Source organism: Rutidosis leptorrhynchoides, unplaced genomic scaffold (genome assembly GCF_046630445.1).
Source record: "Rutidosis leptorrhynchoides isolate AG116_Rl617_1_P2 unplaced genomic scaffold, CSIRO_AGI_Rlap_v1 contig212, whole genome shotgun sequence".
In the NCBI taxonomy this organism is placed as follows: Eukaryota; Viridiplantae; Streptophyta; class Magnoliopsida; order Asterales; family Asteraceae; genus Rutidosis; species Rutidosis leptorrhynchoides.
Genome location: NW_027266461.1, coordinates 17,882 through 38,423, shown reverse-complemented (window position 1 = coordinate 38,423; position 20,542 = coordinate 17,882). Strand labels below are relative to the sequence as shown.

The 20,542-nt window shown below is 32.2% G+C and overlaps 2 protein-coding genes across 2 annotated transcripts; both read left to right on the top strand.

Moving 5' to 3' along the window:
* The first annotated feature begins 5,734 nt into the window (after window positions 1-5,734).
* Window positions 5,735-7,153, top strand: LOC139881960 (protein BZR1 homolog 1-like). Its single transcript, XM_071866347.1, has 2 exons — window positions 5,735-5,953; window positions 6,434-7,153. Exons 1-2 carry the CDS (start codon window positions 5,735-5,737, stop codon window positions 7,151-7,153), a joined length of 939 nt encoding a protein of 312 aa, XP_071722448.1.
* An 11,664-nt stretch (window positions 7,154-18,817) lies between these two features.
* On the top strand, window positions 18,818-20,269 carry LOC139881946 (UDP-glycosyltransferase 72E1-like). Its single transcript, XM_071866334.1, has one exon. It carries the CDS (start codon window positions 18,818-18,820, stop codon window positions 20,267-20,269), a length of 1,452 nt encoding a protein of 483 aa, XP_071722435.1.
* Window positions 20,270-20,542: the final 273 nt, after the last annotated feature.

The following is a 20,542-nucleotide window of genomic DNA, read 5'->3' as shown; positions in this document are numbered from 1 at the left end:
CATACAAATCAAGAAAACATGTTTATAAGTTTATTTTTCAATATAATTGTGATTATACAGGCTAAAAAATCTTTATGAAAGATATGTGAGTGAAGATGGTGAAATTGGTGGGGGAGAGTGTATGGGGGACATGAGGGTGAAGATGGTGAATTTGATGAGTGTATAGTGGAAAAATATAATTAATGTTCCTTAAATTTGTTAAAATTTGCATTTAATTTAGAACAAAAAATTATGTTTATATTAATATCTAATTTGAGACGGATGGAGTATATCGTAGAAAAAAAGAATCTTTCAAATATCAAATCCGAAAGAAATCCCGAATGGAAATTCTTGTCCACCTGGAAGTGCTCCCTATAATTGTTCATCATTAACTAATGCACTACAAGTTGCGATTTGCTAAACAAGGCTACAACTAGAAGAAATATGCTAAACAATGCTACCAGTCAGCAAGCCTACAACTCGGAATGTGTTAAACAATCTTACAAGTCGGGATTTGCTAAACAAGGCTACAAATGTGATAAACAATTCCACAAGTCGGCAAGTATTAAACAACATTACAACTCGAAAACAAGCCTACCACTCGGAATGTGTTAAACAATGCTACAAGTCAGGGTTTGCTAAAGAAGGCTACAACTAGAAGAAATGTGTTAAACAATGCTACAAGTCAGCATGTATTAAACAAGACTACAACTCGGAATTTTTAAAAAAAGTCTACAACTCGGAATGTGTTTAACAATGCTACAAGTCGGGATTTTCTAAACAATATTACAACTTGAAGAAATGTGTTAAACAATATTACAAGTCGGCATGTATTAAACAAGACTACAACACGGAATTTTTTAAATAATCCTACAACTCGAAATGTGTTAATAAGGCTACGGCCGGGATGTATCAAACAAGCCTACAACTCGTAATGTGTTCAGCAACGCCACATGTCGGGATGTTTAAATAAGCCTACAACTCAGAATATGTTCTATAATTAGGCTACAAGTCGGAATACTCGGATCAAGCTAGGGAATTCTTCTTTCATTGTAGGTGTAAAAAGGCATTTCAGTTCAGTTAATCAAGATTCTAGAATGTCAAAACACGCAGTTAAAATACAGCCAAGTAAACTGTAACTTGAATAAAGAACATATGGTCTTTAGCACAGACTTGTGCATTTACTTTTCGCTTCAGAAAGTTGAAAAACTAAACATCAAATTGATCGTGAAAGTGTAAAACGATTCGAATTAGTGATCTTAGAATTTCATGCGTTTTCTACATTTATAGAAAAAAGTGAACAATCATTCATTCCCAGATTCCCTTATGATTCCTAATCAAAGATATATCTTATAAATTCTGTCTCTTTCACAACGCTTCCTTGCAATACTGAAAAAGTAAATACATTTTCTTCTCTGTAATATCTCTAATTCTATTCACAATTAAGATGATCATGATCAGCTTAAGTTTTCACTAATTATTCCCTCTCACCTGGATTATGCCTTGCCGGCTAATGATTTTCATGGCCGCAACAGGGGGATCATGTTCGGTTACGACATTGGCATCTCAGGAGATATGTTTTTTTCTTTTTAAGTTGACTGGCTCAACCAAATTAACACATCACTCAGCAAGCACAGCTTCATTTTTCAACACAAGAGAAAGAAAATGAAGGGAAAAAACTTAGGTACGCTTCCTTACGTACGCTACGTACGCTTCTCTGCTTTAAACGGTTGTACGTTTGACCAACAGTACAACTGTTTAAAGCAGAGAAGCGTACGTAGCGTACGTAAAGAAGCGTACGTAAGTCTTGCCCAAAATGAAGAAACTAGAGTGAAGAAGAAGATAGAGAATTAAAGAAAGAAAGAATATTGAGTGAAGTAAGGGCATCGAACTGAACATTATCACTACTTATATATAAAGATCGCAATAGGAAGGACATGCAAATTATATTCATTTAATTTACAATTGAATTCCAATTGCCCGTCCGTTGGAACAAAAATCCGTAACTTTAAAAATTATTAATTTAAATATATAATATGAAAAATTATATAATAATTATTTGTATTAAACATTATTAAACATATGTCAAATATTATATTAAAAGGAAATTATTTTAATTTTATATCGATTATAATTATTTTGATTTTATTTCAAAATCTACGATCCTATTAAAATTAAAAATTTATTTCGTTTTCAAAAATAAAAAATATAACAAAAAATAAAAGTCATATGTCAAGATTTATTTTGATAATAAAATTTATAATTCATCTAATCAATATAATTGTTCCTATTTTTTAAAAATAAGATATGTCCGATTTAGTTAGGAAAATGAAAAAAGAATATAGCGGATTTTTATTAGGAATAACAGTTTGACAAAAAAAATTAGAAAAATATATATATTGATTAGAAATATTTTTTCTAAATAATATGTCCATTTTAATTAGAATAGGAAAAAATAATAAAATGAATTTTAATTAGAAAAAATTATTTAATAAAAAATTAGAAAAATAAAATATATAGTGTATTATAATTTTATTAAGAATAAATTTTTAAAATAATAGATAGGAAAAAAATTCATGTGGAAAATTTAATTCGCTAAAAAAAATTATGAGTCGAAATTAATTCGAAAATAAAAAATATATATGTACATATATGCATATATATTTATATGTGTCCGTTTTAATTATGATGAATGAGAATAGAATTTATAGATAATAAGTTTTTAATTAGTAATAAAATTATTATATTAAAAAAAGATAATTTATAGGATTTTATTAAAAATTATTATATAATTATTGTGTTTTAATTTTTTAATTAGAAAAAAAAAATATTATTAATTTAAAATTATAATTTAAAATCTAATTAAACTCAAAATTTTAAAATATATATTAATTATTATTCATTAATAATAAAACGTTATATGTCGAATATTAATTTGATAATAAAATCTGTAATTAAATTTATAATTGAAACAGATTTAAAATTAAAAAAATTTCGCTATTCTATATAAAATTTGAAATACTTTTCGGTTGTCCTAATCATTTCCTATAGCAGACGAACATGTAAAGCCACTACTATACTTGAAACACAAAAATATTTAGCTAAATTACACCCTCAACACACAAATTCACGTGATTAATGAACTCACTCGCTCGTGAAAAACTCTTTAATTAATGATTTTGTTGCCTTCACTGAGCCTCCTTCAACTAATAATTGGATCTGAAAAGCCCAACTAGTAAACGGGCACAAAAGTTTCCATTACGCGGCATGCTCGTTTGCTTGTGAAATGTGATATTTGACCCAACCATATAATTTTATTTTATTTTTTAATTTCCCAACCAGTACCATATAATCTCTTCGGTATATTTCAAGAAATGAAAGTTGTAAATCTTAAAAAAATAATAAATAATAAAAAAATTTATTTATTTATCCATCATTTATTATTTAAAAATAAAAAATATTTATTTAAAATAAAAAATTAATTAAAATAAATATATAGTTTAAAAATATATTGATTTCATAAAAATATATTTAAAATAAATCAAAATAAAACTTCAACGAAAAGATTGTATAATAGCCCATATAGGAGATAATTTAATCAAAATTTTACTACTCATAATAATAAGAAGAAGGATTTGTTTGTTTTAATAAGATAGAGATAGTATAATAATGAAACCCCACGTGGTTTCCCGCGGCAATTAAGTAATGTAAATTAGACAAAGAAACAAGAAGGCCCAACCGTGGGTCACGCAACCTGTGAGTTTTGTACCACACGTGCGATTTGTGGTTGTTGCCTTGTCGCCTTTCTACCTTTAGCTGGATCCCCACGTGCCCCAACATAATACCGCCTCTTTTATATATAAATTTTTAATACAATCTATTTATATTTTAAAATTTGGTTTTAAAACGAATTCATAATTTTTCGTAGATAGACAAACGTCATAATTATTGGATCACGTTTTGGTCCGCACAATTCTCTCCTTTAATTAACGACGACACCTGTATTTTTATATTATCAAAATGCACCTTGATAATGCAACTTGAACTCTTCATTATTATTTTTTTATTATTAATTCAATTTCTTAATAATTTATTGTTAATGATAATAAACGAATAAGTATTTTATTCATCTAATCTAATCCAAAGACCGATGAGAGCTAGAGGCTGGTGAATCAAGGCGTGAACTGGGAAAGCAAATTAGCTGATCGAGTCGAGCCGATCACCATATAAAGTTGACCATATCGATGGGACCCACGTTCACGTGTGGTATGAGGTCCAACTTGATCCGTCAAGCTCCATGTGGTCCCCATAAGCCATGGTCGGCTGGCGCCGTGGCGGTGAAGTTTTAATTATGCTAGTATAACATTATTTGTAATACTGTATTATTAATTCAGTATTTCAATTTCATTTTTGTAGATTGCAGTAACTAATTTCATTTTTAATTGATAATACTATTGGCATGCAAGTTATTCGATAAGTATTAGCTTAGCATGCACATTAATTATTTAATTATCACGACTCATTACCGTGTGGAGCCGACTAGCGTAGCCGAGAAGAGATAGCCTCCTTGAAAAATCAAAAGCGTTTTTTCAATTGTGGGGCGTACTATTTGGGGCCACAAAGTTTCTATGGCCCATCCCATCATATCCGTATAAACTTTCATTTTTCGCTCAGTTGAATCGTAAGAAAAATATGAAGAGAAAAATAAAGACTAAAACTTCCATCCCTCCTCCTATAATCGGAGGGTCTACAACCTTCAACAAAATAGAATGTGACATATAATATCTATGTATTTTTGAAACTTTTTCATATAAGGATACGTTTGGAGCTCAATATTTTCGTTTTCTTAAATATTCTTTTATAAAAAATTCACCAATAAATTATACAATAATATAAATAAAAATAGATTATATATTTTTATCTCAAAATATTATGATAGAAATTTTATTAACAAATTTAAAAGAAAAATGGAGTCCAAAACGTGTATTTAAGTTAAAAAAAAAATTAAATTGATACATATTACATGACACATTCTCATTTGTTGTAGGTTGTAGACCCTATAGCAAGAGAGAATGCATCTTGGATTCGGTTTAAATCTATTGTTATGTGATTTTTAAATCAATAATTTAGATAAAGAGATTAGTTAAAGAATAGATCTTTTAAAAATCAATAAATGATGTTTCGTTTCATTTCGTCTCGTCTAAGCAATTTATGGAGTGATGTCAGTGGGTAGGAAGGCTGAGAAGAGTCAATAATGGAGATGATGAAATTACTACTCCATGAATGAAGAAAGAAAGAAAGAAAGAAAGATGCCATTTACTACTGTAAGTTAAATAAATAATACTCCACCTTTCACTGACAATCATGTGCAAAAGTTTTAGGACTGCTGACTCTTTACTACTGACATATATTCTCACTCGACTTCTTAAAAAGAGAATCACAATTTTAACGACCAAATTCTATAATTTAGGACTAAAATGATCATTTCTCATAGTTTAGAGGACTTACGTGGTGTTTCACTTTTTCAACGGAGTGTGTGAAAAAGCAGACATGGGAGAGAGAGAGAGAGAGATAAATAAGAAAGCAGCAAACAAAACTTCTTCAATAGAAGAAACAATACATTACTTGCTTCAGAGAACGATCCAGCGAGGTAGAGAGAAAAACCCCTTCAAGAGAGAGTAAGAGAGAGAGAGATCGGAGAACTGGTGGCTGGCGTTGGATTGATTGATTGTTTGACTGTAATTTGCTAATAGAGATGACGGGAGCTTCTGGGAGATTACCGACATGGAAGGAGAGAGAGAACAACAAGAGGAGGGAGCGAAGGAGAAGAGCCATAGCTGCTAAGATATACACTGGACTTAGAGCTCAAGGCAACTTCAAGCTTCCAAAACACTGTGATAATAATGAAGTCTTGAAAGCACTCTGTAATGAAGCTGGTTGGATCGTCGAAGAAGATGGAACTACTTATCGCAAGGTCTCAATTCTCTTACGATAACATACCTTTTTAAATTCATTTCCTCATCTGAATTATAGATCTAATATGCTGCATATGAATTGAGCTTCATCCACTTTGACGTTGATTTTGATATTCAATTAATCGTCTAGTTTGGATCGTGGAAATTGGACAAGTTTGCTAGAAAAAAGCAGATTGATGTTATGAGTTCTCTTTCCCTTTTGGGCGAATCATCATCGATGATTCATCAAGTTGTATTATGAATCGTTTGAGTCAACAAAGCATTTATTTTTCCTGGCTTTTAAGATCTACAATTATTTGTTCGAAATGAATTTTGGGAATTTGCTGGCTACTTATGTTGAAGTCCGCTTTCAATTAAAAAAACACTATGAATTTCATTATGATCCTTTAAATTGAGCTGTCTTTGGATTCAGTTCTTCTGCATTTTGTTTCAATTCATTCACTTTATCTGACTGCTCTAGTTAATATGTCTTGTAACAGGGATGCCGGCCACCACCATGTGACCTTCCCGGAGCTTCAGGAAATGTTAGTACGTGCTCTTCCATACAACCAAGTCCTCAATCCTCAAGTTTTCCCAGTCCAGTACCATCTTACCACGCCAGTCCGACTTCATCCTCATTCCCAAGCCCGAATCGCTATGAGGGAAGTAATCCATCCACATATCTTCTCCCATTCCTACATAACATAGCTGCAATTCCAGCCAACCTAAGTCTTCCACCTCTCAGAATATCTAATAGCGCTCCGGTAACCCCTCCGCTTTCTTCTCCTACATCAAGAGGTTCGAAACGGAAACCCGATTGGGGATCCCTTAATGTATCCTTAAATGCGTTTCGCAATCCGATATTTGCCGTCTCAGCCCCGTCGAGTCCTACACGCCACCATCATCTTACGCCTCCGATACCAGAATGTGATGAGTCAGATGCCTCCACTGTGGACTCTGGCCGCTGGGTTAATTTCCAGTCAGGGGCAAATTCGGTAAATGCAGTTACTGCTCCGCCTTCGCCAACTTTCAATCTTGTCAAGCAGAAAGTGGTCAACGGGCACGGAGACGCGGCGTGGGGGGCAGTATTGGAGAAGGGGAGAACCTCAGAGTTTGAGTTTGAAAATGGCAGAGTGATGGCATGGGAAGGGGAGATAATTCACGAAGTTGGAGCTGACGATTTGGAGCTTACACTTGGAAATGGAAAAGTGCATGCATAAGCATTTAAACGCCAAAGCACGCTCCAAAATCGGTATCCCCGTGTTTTAAGTATTATTATGTACAGTTAATTTCTCCTGGGCATTCAACTGAATTATGAATCTGTCATGTATCCATTCTCTTATCAAGTACCTTATTAGGCAAGGCTTAAGCTGGAATTGGATAGTTGTCCCCAAGTTTTCATACGAAGGGACAATTAGGAAGGGTTATATGTGCACTTCCTTCTATTGTTGATGCCTAAAAAGTAGTAGTTTCTTTGATTCTTGATTGATGAATAGGACCCTACATAAATATCTCAATTGTGATGTGGTCTTTGTAGAAGAAGATTTTACAGAATGTATTATTCATTATTGTTGCAGATATATACTTCAAAACTATTTGAAGCTAGTTGAGTAGTAGTAGTATCTAATGTATGATCTAATTCGACAATGGACTTTTTTTCATTGAAAGTAGTTTTGATTCTTCATATCTGTTTCATTGGACTGTGATACATGTGATCTTGATTCAAGGGTACGGGATCAGGGAAGGAATCTTCTCAAGTTGTTTTTTTCTTACAATAATTTGTAGTCTGTAGCATTATTTGTATAGAGTATTCAATACATGCCCATGAAAACATATAAAAATTATTGCTTTTCCAAGGTTCATTCATGGAAGGGAAGGAAGATACCTTGAAGGAGGGTCCACTCCCCCTTCCCCTTAACTCCATGTGAGATGTTCTGAATAAAGGTATGTGGCTTTGTGTCGTAAACATTTTTAATTTTCTTTTCTTTTCATTTATTTATGGATCTGCTTTGACTGCATTGAACTTGAAGCTGTACTTTCTTTATTTTTGCTTGCATAGCATGGTGCATTGGAATGTCTTCACTCCCAATTTCTGAGGAAACTTTATGAATGTATTTATGTATACACGTGTATCGTCTTTTTATCTGTTCGTAAGGTTGGCAACGGAGCGGATAAGATATTCCCTTAGTTTTTTCGAGTCGATCCAATCCGAAAAAAAATCCGACGCTATTATTCGATCCGCTGAAATTCACAATAGCATTTGAATCCGATCTGCTAAAAAAAATAAAATTCCAATCCGAATTTCTAAAAAATTAAATTTAATCATTATAAAATGTCAAATGTATGCAAATATTTTTATTTTTAAGATTTTTTTAATTATTTTTTACATTACTTTTAATTAAATTCACAAAAAATAGACTTTATTTAATGAGTTATGTGTATTGAGTTTTGTATTTATTGTTAAAATAATAATATTAATACTATTATATTTATATAATAATATATTTGATCGGATTTTTCAGATAATAATTTTTAATATCCGATCCAATCCGCGGACTTTTCGATTCGAATCCGATCGGATCCGTAACGGATCGGATCGAATATTCATGAATTGGATCTAAATTGACAACCCTAAAACCCAAAAAGTTGTTGCACGATAGAGCGTGTTCAATTAAATGAATTAACTTGAGGAGAAAGTAGCTTCTTGTATATTTAATTTATCATTAAATAAGGATTATTCGTGTTCGGCTACTCTTGAAGTATTGTATAGTTAGTACAAAGAGCAGAGCTAAAATTCGACTAGGAATTGAACTCTGACATTCAATTTCGAGCGTCTCCGTTTTTCCAATTTTTTTGAAACTTCAATAAACAGCTTTTAAGGGAGAATTTCCTAAAACTAAAGACGCCCTTAATTTTTTCGCTTCGTCGTCACGATGGGACTCCTGTTTTTGCGGCTCACTTCTTTGGCTTTGGTCTATGTATTGAATTTCGAGTATTGAACAAAACAATTTGAGAGAAACTACTTTATTATTGATTCAACTAACTTGTTCACAATGCCATTGATGGCTTTTATACAAGGAGGAAAGTAGAAGCTTTGGTAATAAAAATTTAATCTACCTTACTTTGGGCCAAGCTTCATAATAGTAAATAAGTTGCTAGCTAATCTAATCAGTATCACTTTCATCAATAAAAATTCTAATCAGTATCTCGACGGTATGGGCATGGGAACTGATAATGACGAGGAAAAGTGAATTCAATAATAGTGGACGTGCAATTGTCGGAAAAATCCAAGATTTCCGGTGTAAATCAGAGTAAGCGTAGACAAAAGGGGCTGCAATCCAATTGGGCCGAGAGTAATTAAGAGGTGGCCCAAACCAAGAGAAGGAGCAATTAACCAGGAAAGTCAAAATTCCTTGACTACACAAAATCTCCGATTCTCTTCTTCATCTCGTCGCCATCATCATCAAGTGTCAATTTTCAAAATCTAAAGCTAGGCGAAAACTTTCCCATCTCGGTGACGACGTTTGCGTTGACGAGTCGCTCTCTTACGTCGTCAAGCTCTGTCATTCTCAGTCTCCGATCAGCTGTCAGAATAAAAAAACCAGCTAACTGAGCATCCGTCATCGTCGCCGCCCGAACTTCCAATTAACATCTAAGGTACATGTTTTCTCTTAATATTGTTCAGTCTTCAATGAAATTTTGACATAATCACTCACTCAATCACTTGACGTTATTGTATTTTTGTGTTGAATCGAATCACTTGTCTCGCTAATTGTTGTCAATATGCTCTAGTTCATAATTTGTTAGCTAGCTTATGAGCCGACTACGGCTTGAAATCATATGATGCTGAGATTGAGGACATGTATCGTTGCTTCATTCATTCTTGATCAGGTAACAATTTATGGATCCGGAAGCGGCAAAAAGTGCCCGAGAATCTCTGGATCTAGCGTTTCAGATGTCCAACATTCTAGAGACAGGGCTAGATCGCCATACGCTTTCCGTGCTGATCGCGCTTTGTGATCTTGGTCTCAACCCTGAGGCACTGGCTGCTGTTGTTAAGGAGCTCCGAACAGAACCATCTTCTTCTTCGACCATGCCTGCATCTAAATAATACTACTACTCTAGTGCTTTCAGAATTCTCCATATCAACTCGAAACAGTGTGCTATCTGCTATTCTGCTTGTTTGTAACTCTTAAATGCATTTTATTATAACTACACTAGGTAGTGTTTCTTCATACTCTCTGTCAGTCAGTACTGTTGGTTGGTTGGCTGGCTGGCAGGCTGGCTGTGAGTTATTCCGACAATGAACGTTTTATCGACATTCCGTCAAAGTAGTTTTGATTCCTCATATCTGTTTCATTGGACTGTGATACATGTGATCTTGATTCAAGGGTACGGGCTCAGGGAAGGAATCTTCTCAAGTTGTTTTACTCTTCGAGAAATTCTTCTAACAATAATTTTTAGTCTGTAGCATTATTTTGTTTAGAGTGTTCAATGCATGCCCATGAAAACATGTAAGTAGTATACAAATGGTTTCTTTCCCAAGGTTCATTCATGGACAATCTGGTGTATCCATTGTCCAATTTTGGGCACTTATAGATATGGGCTTTACCCAAATCAAGAGACTAGGCCAAGTGAATGGCCTTTATGTAAGAAGGCCAGGAGGATCTTTAGGAAGTAAATATTTTGTTAAAAAAAAGTAGGAAGCCAATATTTTTGTTTTACGATGGTGTATAACTAAATAAATAAAACTTTTTATTCAAAAATTAACAAATAGATATATACCTTAAAAAAAAAAAAAAAGATATAACTTTCACCCATCATGATCCCGATACTTAAAAGACATTTTATATTACTACAGCTGACATGAGTTTAATTTTAGGGAGGGAGTTTGTGTGGGTGGTTTTGTATTATGCATGTAAAAAAAGTTGGAAGAAATATATATTTTTGTAGGAAATGCAGTGAATCAAGAATGAGTTAAACAAATTCCAGGGAAGGCTTATTTAATTTCTTCCAAATGGATTCTTAATGCTAAACAACCTTCTGTGAGTTAGTCAATTAGGCGGAAAATTTAATGGAGTTTGACTAAACTTCACAATACTCATGTTACGAACTGAAGCTTACAAATTTGCAGTCCGTGCAATATTGCATAGCGCCATTAGCTAATTAAAATGCCGGCCAACAATTTTATTTTCTTAAAAAAAATTAAAAAAAAAATTGCATTTATCATATCAGTTGTTGCTTCTCTGATCACATATCATCTCTTCAACATTTGATCATTTGTCGTTACAAGCTCTAAAAGGATATATTGTAATATCGATTTCGATCCATCCATGCATAAACAAATAAATGTAGATAATATAAACGTCGCAAATATATTTGTTTAGGAAAAAAAATTACATCTAATACGGAATGGAGGAATATATAGCAATAGTTATACTCCCTCAATTTCAGAAGAAGAAAAAAAATCATGATATTAACGTTTATGTACGCGGTCAATCATATGAGTTATATACGTAATTAAGAATGAGGTTTTAAAATTGTGGAACAAAAATCGTTAGTGGATCGTGAATTATTATTAATTAATTACTGATCATATCAGAACTTGATTCTAACGTCGATTTTCATATGGCTTCTGTTCTTTTTGTCCTGAGGCTTGATATGATTTGTCATATTCGTTTGTACAACGTTAATTACAAATTGTGTTCCTTAATTTACGAATTCGTGAGACTTTGACTATGCACAATTCCAAACCCTAGCTGTTTTTTTATTACTCCTTAGTTAATTAGTGTTGCGGTTATTCGAGCCAAGTGTTATTCGTGAGACTTTGAGGCGGTCCGGAATTTTAAGAGAAAGTTGAGGGTAAATCTGATTTTAATTAAAAATTCGTTCATTTTTTTAAAAAATTCATAAAATATTCATATGACGTCGGAAAAATATGAAACGACTCTCATTTGATTGTAAAAATACGTGTCTACATTTTTGTATTGATATCAATATCGTAAATCGGCTCCAATTTGTAGATACGAGGCTTCAAAATTTTGAATTTATTTTGGAGGAGAGAGGGAGTGCTTGCCACGTGGCACGCTCTGATTCGTTCTGGCTGGAGGCAAAGTTGCGGCATAAGAGAGGGTAAAAAAGTAATTCTACATTCATTTTACGTTTTTGCCCCCAAGCCATCCTCTCAGACATGTAAGAACGAGGGTAAAAAAGTAAGTTCCTATTTTGGTTGTTTTCGATCGAAAATAGACGATTCGATTCGTTTTTGGACCAAATTTGATCGAATCCAACGGACGAAATCGATGAACGGTGGTTTTAATAGTGAAATGAGTATTTTGGCCACAAAATTGGGTTTTGGTCATCCTCTCTTATATTAGTTCTTTACTAATATATGTGAATGAAATTTTTATGAGCCTTTTTGCATCTTTTTTTATTTTTATTTTTATAAAGTCTTAATGCAAATTATATCCATTCAAAAAGTCATCTCCTCATGAAATCGATCACATCCATGATTTTACGATAATAAAATTGTCTAACCATTAGACTATATCTTGCTCGACAAATTATTTTATTTGGCTCCTATACTTATATATATATATATATTTATATTTGTGACAATGAAAATTATGAAGAATTAAGCTAAAATAAATTTCCAAATCACTTTCTATATACTGTATAATAAAAATAAACATCACTTAAACTCTAATACTACTTACAATATATATGTACAAAAAGTCCAAGACAACGTTCGGACACTACACTAATACATATAACATATAAAGAATATATAATTTTTTTAATTCTTATTCTTTTAGTAGAAGAATTAAATATATATATATAATATTTTACATTTACACTATCAAATAAAATGATACATCATGAATAAAAAATTATACATTATAAAAATTATATTGTATAAATATTTATACATATACTCCCTTTAAAAATTTAATATATATTTTTCCGCTTCAATATTTAATTTAGATGTATGTATCTGATGTTTATTTTTTGAGACACGAATAACCAGCTCTTACTGTATTCAAACCCAGTTGACTCCATAGCAATATGTAGATTGGTCCAATCGTTAAGTATTTTTCCAATGGCCTTCCAAGTAATTTCTTATGTTATAAACAGCCTTTAAATCAATTATGTATTGATATTTCAATTTTTTTTTTAAATCCGGGATGTCGGATAAACAGATTTAAGAAAAAACTTACATTTTTCTAATACAATATTTGCATCTTCAACTATAAAATTTACGGTACGATAGATGTGACATTCTCAAAAAACCGACAAGTTAGGTGCTCTCGACACCATTTTGATAGATTAATACATACATTTTAAAACTTGAATATACGTGCAGCAAAATATTAAACACAATTTTAAATATTAAAAATTCATTGTTTAAAAAGATTATTTAAATGATTTCATATCGAAGATTACTCTTATTCAAAGGTTAGAAAATATTTTTATACACTGTAGAAATTTTTTCTAGGAAATATTTTGTTTGTTCGAAGAGATAATCTCTACTGTATCTACATATGGGATTTCCAAACACTCTATTAGATGCGTTTGTTACGCTGGTCATAATAATTTTTTAGTGTCTGTCCCAATTTGTCCTACCAAATTCTATGGGACAAGAAAATTAAATGTTCTTCATAAAATTATCTCAAATGAACATGTCAGTCCCTAATTTATACTAAATACTTATTTGGGACAAAATAATTTGCCATATCATATTGAATCTTGCGTAACAAACGCACCACTTTTAGTATATCTACATCATCAACTGTTGATGATCAACATGTGTATATAATACCCCTGCAAAATTAGCTCTCTCAAAATATTCTCCTTTTCCGTTTTAGGGTGGTCATCTATGACATGATTTGTCAGATTATTTACTTTTGTATACTAAAAATTAAGTTAAGAAATCCCAAAATCCACCTGGTTCTTAATCGATCATGTAAATGAAAGTGGATCTTGCTCATAACTGTCAAACATCTACACCGTGTTTATATATGATCAATTTCTAACAATATTCAGTTACCTATTTCTATCATGCCCTAACCTAACAGAACCGTACGTAGATCTCTCTCCCATGTATGTGCATTTAAACTTTAGTTTTTTTTTTTGTTTTTTTTTTTTGGGTCACATTTAGGAATTAAAGTTAATTAATTGAGAGTCGAAACTTAGCAATTTGAATAAATATATAATTCTCCGTCTCACAATATTGTGTCCAGTTTCTATATTAGATACTGATTTCCTAAAAAATGACTGTATTAAATAAGGTGTCGTGGTTTATATACAAGCATAGGGAGTTATTAGCTTTTTTTTTTTTTTTTTTTTTTTTTTTTTTTTTTTTTATGGTTATTAGCTAGAGTGGTGTTAATTGTCCCGAGTCTGGAGTACAGAAGCTGCTGACATGGACATGCCACGTCACTCCATCACTTAAATTTTTTAAAACCAGTTAAACCTTTCAAATTCTAATTTCATAAAAAAAAAAAAAACTAAATAATTAAGTAAAGGTAAATGTCTTCTTTTCTTATTCAAAAAAAAATGTCTTCTTCTCAACTCCGTCTCAAATCTCAATCACCATCGACAACAGAGCATCTACCATTGGGTACTTGAACCCCTCAAGAAATTGCGCGAGAGCTTCAATATAACATACCCTTTTGTATCTTTAGATCATCCGATTGTGTTCAACCGGCAAAAGGTTTTTGAAACTCTACGGTTACTCAAACCGACAGGAGGACGATTATGTCGATAAGAGAGGCTTTGAAGGAAGAGAGAGTTGTTCCGGTTAATTTATAGAATTATCAAAATATTTTTGGATTTTGTTTCATATGAACCCAATCTTTCGTAAGGATGACGGTTGGCTAGAGACGATTCAGGTCTCGATTTTCGGTAAAATTAGGACAAACAGTGGTACTTTATCCCAATATTGTCATGTTTGTTTGGGTCATGCCCCTCTGTTTGGATTCTATGATATCGAATCGGTTCTTGTACTCGGATTCCGATTAGTAAAAGCTTTGTCCTTTTTAGCTGCTGTTATAAGATACGTACTGGTTATTTTTAGTTCTTAGGATTCAACTAATGATTTTTTTTTATAGTTACATAAAATAAAATCTAAAATTAGATCATCTCCACTGTAAGACTCAAATATTTTATATCATTAAAGTTGGAACTTTCTTTGCATTAGAGGAAAATGTTGATCTTCTGAGTTGACATTTAAAAGTCCAATTTTTTTTCTTAGAAACCTTCCTTTCAGGACCAATCCCAAATTATAATAGACCAATCAAAATCAACTTTTAATTGTGGATAATTTATTTGTTCTATACATAGCTATTGAAAACACACACCATTTAAGTTTATTCCTCTTCTTTGTCTTCTACTCTTCTTCAAGTTTCTACGTTGTTAAATATCTAATCCAAGTCTACCTGTTGATCAACGTCACTCTTTCACTCATTTTATTTATTTATTTATTTTTTCCGGTAGAAAAGATGAATTCAAATATATCAAATTCAGCCAGTGGTATTGGTCAATCAAATGAACTCAATTGTGATGATTAGTTTGATAGCTTTGATGATTATAAAAATAAATATCATTATTTATTTTACATATCATAAATTTTACTGTATTATATATATATTACATTAAATTTAAAATTTAAAAAGGTTGAAACTATACACCGGAATATAGGAGCTCAAATTTTATAAATCTCAATTGTATTAACTTTCTATCTAGTTGTTAATGATGTGGCGTAACTTGACATCCAAATTTAAACCTTACACTAAAGATGCTCTTAGAACCCAAAATGTTGAAGACAAGCAGAAGAAACGTAGGAGAATAGGAATCAACTGATGAATTTTCTGTAGATATATAAATGTCTGGGGGTGCTAATTAATTGTTCACTAATTAATAATTTCTTTATTAAATAAGAATAATTTGATGTTTAACTGGTTTTAAAAAATTTAAGTGATGGAGTGACGTGGCATATGCATGTCAGCAGCTAGGTAGGATTTCTGTACTCCAGACTCGGGACAAGTAGCACCACTCAGCTAGCTAGTAAGGTTAAAAAGGGAGAAAGAAGTTAGAACATGTCATAATATATTGATATGATTGCTCAATTATTCATATTAATTATTTTCTGCTGTTATCTTCATACATGATTCTGAAAGGGGGAAATTAATATATTTGTTAAATTTTGACTATATCAAATAAAATATTATTCATGTGCAAATTGCACGTCGTTTTAATAAATTTAATATTTTGTTATACATGTTTAGACGAAATATCACACTGTGTAGACGTTGAATCATATTTAAATTTAATTTACTCAATCTGAGATTTATAGAGACATATGTTTGGTCTAAATATAAAAGTCGTAACTTTGAAGATGTCATCTCCTTCCAATCAATTGACGGAGTGCTACTACTTTATCAAGTTAAAGAGTTCAAGCGTCGCTTGAAACTAATTGCTGCTAATATAGACCATAGTAAAATAAAACTGAATTATTTTAATCATAGATTATATTGTGGAATCAAGTTTTGACATTCGCATTACTATTTATTTATTGTAGATAAAAAATAAAAATAAGATTCTAAAAGTAAAAGCATCATTATTAACTCTTTAGTCTAATATTTTACATAAATTTAATTTTTTTAGTATTAATTAATAGTTATTTATATGATAAATTTACATTTTTATCCTTAAAAACTCTATGTACAGCGGACAGCCGGTCCTAGGAAAACGACAAGCTTTGCCCGGCTATTGCATTGCTGGTTGATGATTAACGTTAATTAAGGTCATTAGGGAGTCCGACCGGCAATGGAAAAACCGATCGGACTAAGAATGTTCACTACATTCAGAATTCGTTTCAAAATGTTGACGTTTATTTTTTATAGTTTACATTTATAATTTCCTGCAAAAAAGACTCGTAATCGTCAGTAAGTTTTGCTATCTGATAAAAAAAAAGTTTTGCTATCTGATCAGACATACGAAAATGATTTTAACCATTAAAAAATACGTCTGAATCAAACAATAAGGATTAAAGAAGAAAAACGGACCAGGTGGGTTATTGCATTATATAGAAAAAAAGAAAAAGAAAGAAAGAAAGAGACGCGATCGATTTTGTCTCCAGAACTTCTTGTTACGTGTAATTGAGGAGGCTGCTCGTATAATTACAATATAGGGATAATCTTTCAGATAACTTATTTTTTAAGAAGTCAAATACTCCGCTCCATCCATTTCAAGTCGTGTAGTGAAAGTTGTGAATCTTAATATAATTGAACTTCTTTAAATTAATACTGTCGAGAATGAAGAAATTTATTATTTAAGTGAGATATTAATTTATCGATATATAATTTTTCCTTAAAATTGTAAGTCGGGATCGAAAAAATTTATTATTTTAACGAGGTTATTATTTTATTGAGGTTATACTATAAAATCATTAATGATAAAAAAAAAATTACATGTGCATTGCTTATTATTCAAAAACCATAAATATTTATTCAAATAGTGTAATTATTGAATTTAATATAGAGGTAAGATTGGAAAAAATAGTTCAAATATATATGAATTTCTTAAAATACTTCCTCCATCCTAAAATAGATGTAAATTTTTACATGTAAATTATATTGAAAAATTTACATTTATTTTGAAACGAAAATAATAATATTTAAAATAAACCAAAATAAATTTTATTCCGCAAAACTTGAAGTTGACCGACATTGAGTAACTAGTTTTAATTAATTACTGGCTTAATTATTGAATTGAATTCTATCAGAAGAATTCAGAAGCCTGGATTTATAAGACAGACAAGACAACGTTATTGGATGCTACAGTTATGGAGTATTAATTCTATCGAATGGCTGTTTTGCCTACCATCGTTTCCAATATTAATGGCTTCATCTAATATATTCTCTTCGGTTCATTTCAAGTGTCTTATAATAAAATTTATAATAAAAATTACGAATTTTAAAAAAATAATTAACGATAAAATAAATTATATGTCTATTTATTATTTATTATTTAAAAATCATAAATATTTATTTAAAATAAAATATTTATTTTAGAATAAAATTGAAAAAAAATTAAAATATATATTAATTTCATAAAAAAACTATTTAAAATAAATTAAAATAAATTTTATTATAAATATATACTTGAAGTGGACTAGAATAATATATACTAACTTCATGCGTTTTCCGGTTCAAATAAAGTGAATGAATACTCTATTTAAGGTCGTATAGTTAAATAGTTAATTCACTCGCCTTTATTATTCAATGTCTCGTTCACTTATTCGCCACGCAAATAATTCTGGCGTTATTCATCCCTATCTCAAATTATCCTTTCTTTAAATCTCTAGTTAATCGGCTCCAATTTTAGCACCACGCCAACCAAATATATAAATTAATTATGTCTAAATTCAAATGTACCAGTAACTCTTTTCTTCTTTTCCTTTTAAAATGAAAATGTAAAAAAAAAAGAAATGTGATTGAGGTATAGTGACTTACTGATTTTATTTTTCTTTGGATAGGAATTATTTAATTAATTAGCTTATCTTAAGTAAATTAATTTCTTCACTTTTTAAAGTTTAATATTTTTTTTTTAAATAATTCAGATATTTAAGATATTTTATTGAGCAATTAATTTGGAGGGGAAAAAAAATCTCAGCAGGCCATACACTAACAAGGCTAGACAATTTTGGTATAGACTATATATTAATTTATGAATACCGTTACGCGCATTCAATTTCTATAAATACCTTAGCCAGCTTTTCTTAATTTGTTTTATACACAGAGTTAAGTATTAGATTACATTACAGTAGTATACTCCAAAGCTAGCTCTAGCTCCTTCAAATATTTTAACACAGAGAGATTAATATGCAGATCAGCTCAAATCCTCATGCAGTACTCTTCGTGAGCCCAGGAATGGGTCACTTAATCCCTTTCCTTGAGCTCAGTCGAGCCCTCGTCGATCATCACAACTTCCAAGCCACCCTTTTCGTCGTCGCGTCTGATTCTTCCGTTGCAGGGTCTGAGCAGATTCTCCGATCACCGAACCCAGAAAAACTCCGAATCGTTTCTCTCCCTCCGGTTGACCTTTCTGATGTCGACCCCTCCATTCCTGTTGGAGCCAAATGTCGCATCTCTATGAATAAATCAATTCCTAGTCTTCGGTCTGAAATCGGTTCCATTCCGGTTCGACCGACGGTTCTGATCGTTGACTTGTTCGGAACGGAAGCTTTTTCCATCGCCGAGGAATTCAACTTTTCAAAGTACTTTTTCATGACAACCGGAGCTTGGTTTCTTGCCGTCATGTTACACATACCGTTTTTAGATTCAAAGGCGAGAGATGACCACATGATCCGTCACGAACCGCTTCGCCTTCCCGGTTGTGAACCGATCCGGTTCGAGGATACTTGTGAAATCTTCACAGACCCGAGTGGTGTAGGTATTGCAGCGGTCGAAGAAAATATGTCAAGAGGAATGTTGAAGTCTGATGGGATACTAGTCAACAGTTTTGAGGATCTCGAGCCAGTCTCACTGAAAGCGCTGAGAGATGATAGTAGGATTTTTGGCGGGTCCAATGTTGTCCCGGTTCTACAGGTCGGACCGTTAGTGAGGGATGTTGGACCGACAGTTCAGGAGAACTATGTTTTGAATTGGCTAGACTCGCAGCCTCCAAAATCGGTGGTTTACATTTCATTTGGTAGCGGTGGGACTCTATCGGCTCAACAGTTGAAGGAATTGGCTTTCGGTTTAGAGCTGAGCCAGCAGAGATTTGTCTGGGTGGTTCGACCTCCGGCCGAAAACGTGGACGCTTCATATTTCGACGTAGGAAATAAAAACGATAAACACATCACTCCAAATGATTATCTACCCGATGGGTTCATGGCTCGAACCAAACAAACCGGAGTAGTGGTCCCAAATTGGGCCCCGCAAACCGAAATCTTGAAACATCCATCGACCGGTGCATTTATATCCCACGTGGGATGGAACTCTACTCTAGAGAGTATAGTCAACGGAGTTCCCGTAATTGCGTGGCCATTTTACGCGGAACAGGGCATGAATGCGGCGGCGTTGACTGAGCATATGGAGGTGGCGGTGAGGCTCCGACCACCGTCTGACGGGGTGATTACTAGGGATGAGATATCCAAGGCTGTGAGACGGATCATGGTGGATGATGAAGAAGGGAAAAATATAAGGACTAGAATGGAAAATCTTAAAAACAATTCAAGAAAAGTTTCGAGCAAAGGCGGTTCCTCGTATAGTTTGCTGTCGAAATTCGCAGATGATTGCTTAATGAACCTTCAAAAGTCACATGGTGCTTAATAGTAGATCGTGGCTTACTTTATTCGTCTTTTGTCGACTTTCGGTTTCTCGTTTGTCCAAAGTTTGTTTCTCCTATAGTTCAGTGTCCTTTTTCTTCCTTCGTCTACTTGTTCGTTTCTTCAAGTTAATCTAGAATTTTGTCTTTTGGTCGTCTTTTTTTATTTTTATTTTGAGGATAAGAATTTTGTCTTATCGTTAATTTATTTCCCTCTATCATATTGGGTCTTTTTTCGCTTGGTAACTTATTATAATAAAATTCGCACACCTTATAGG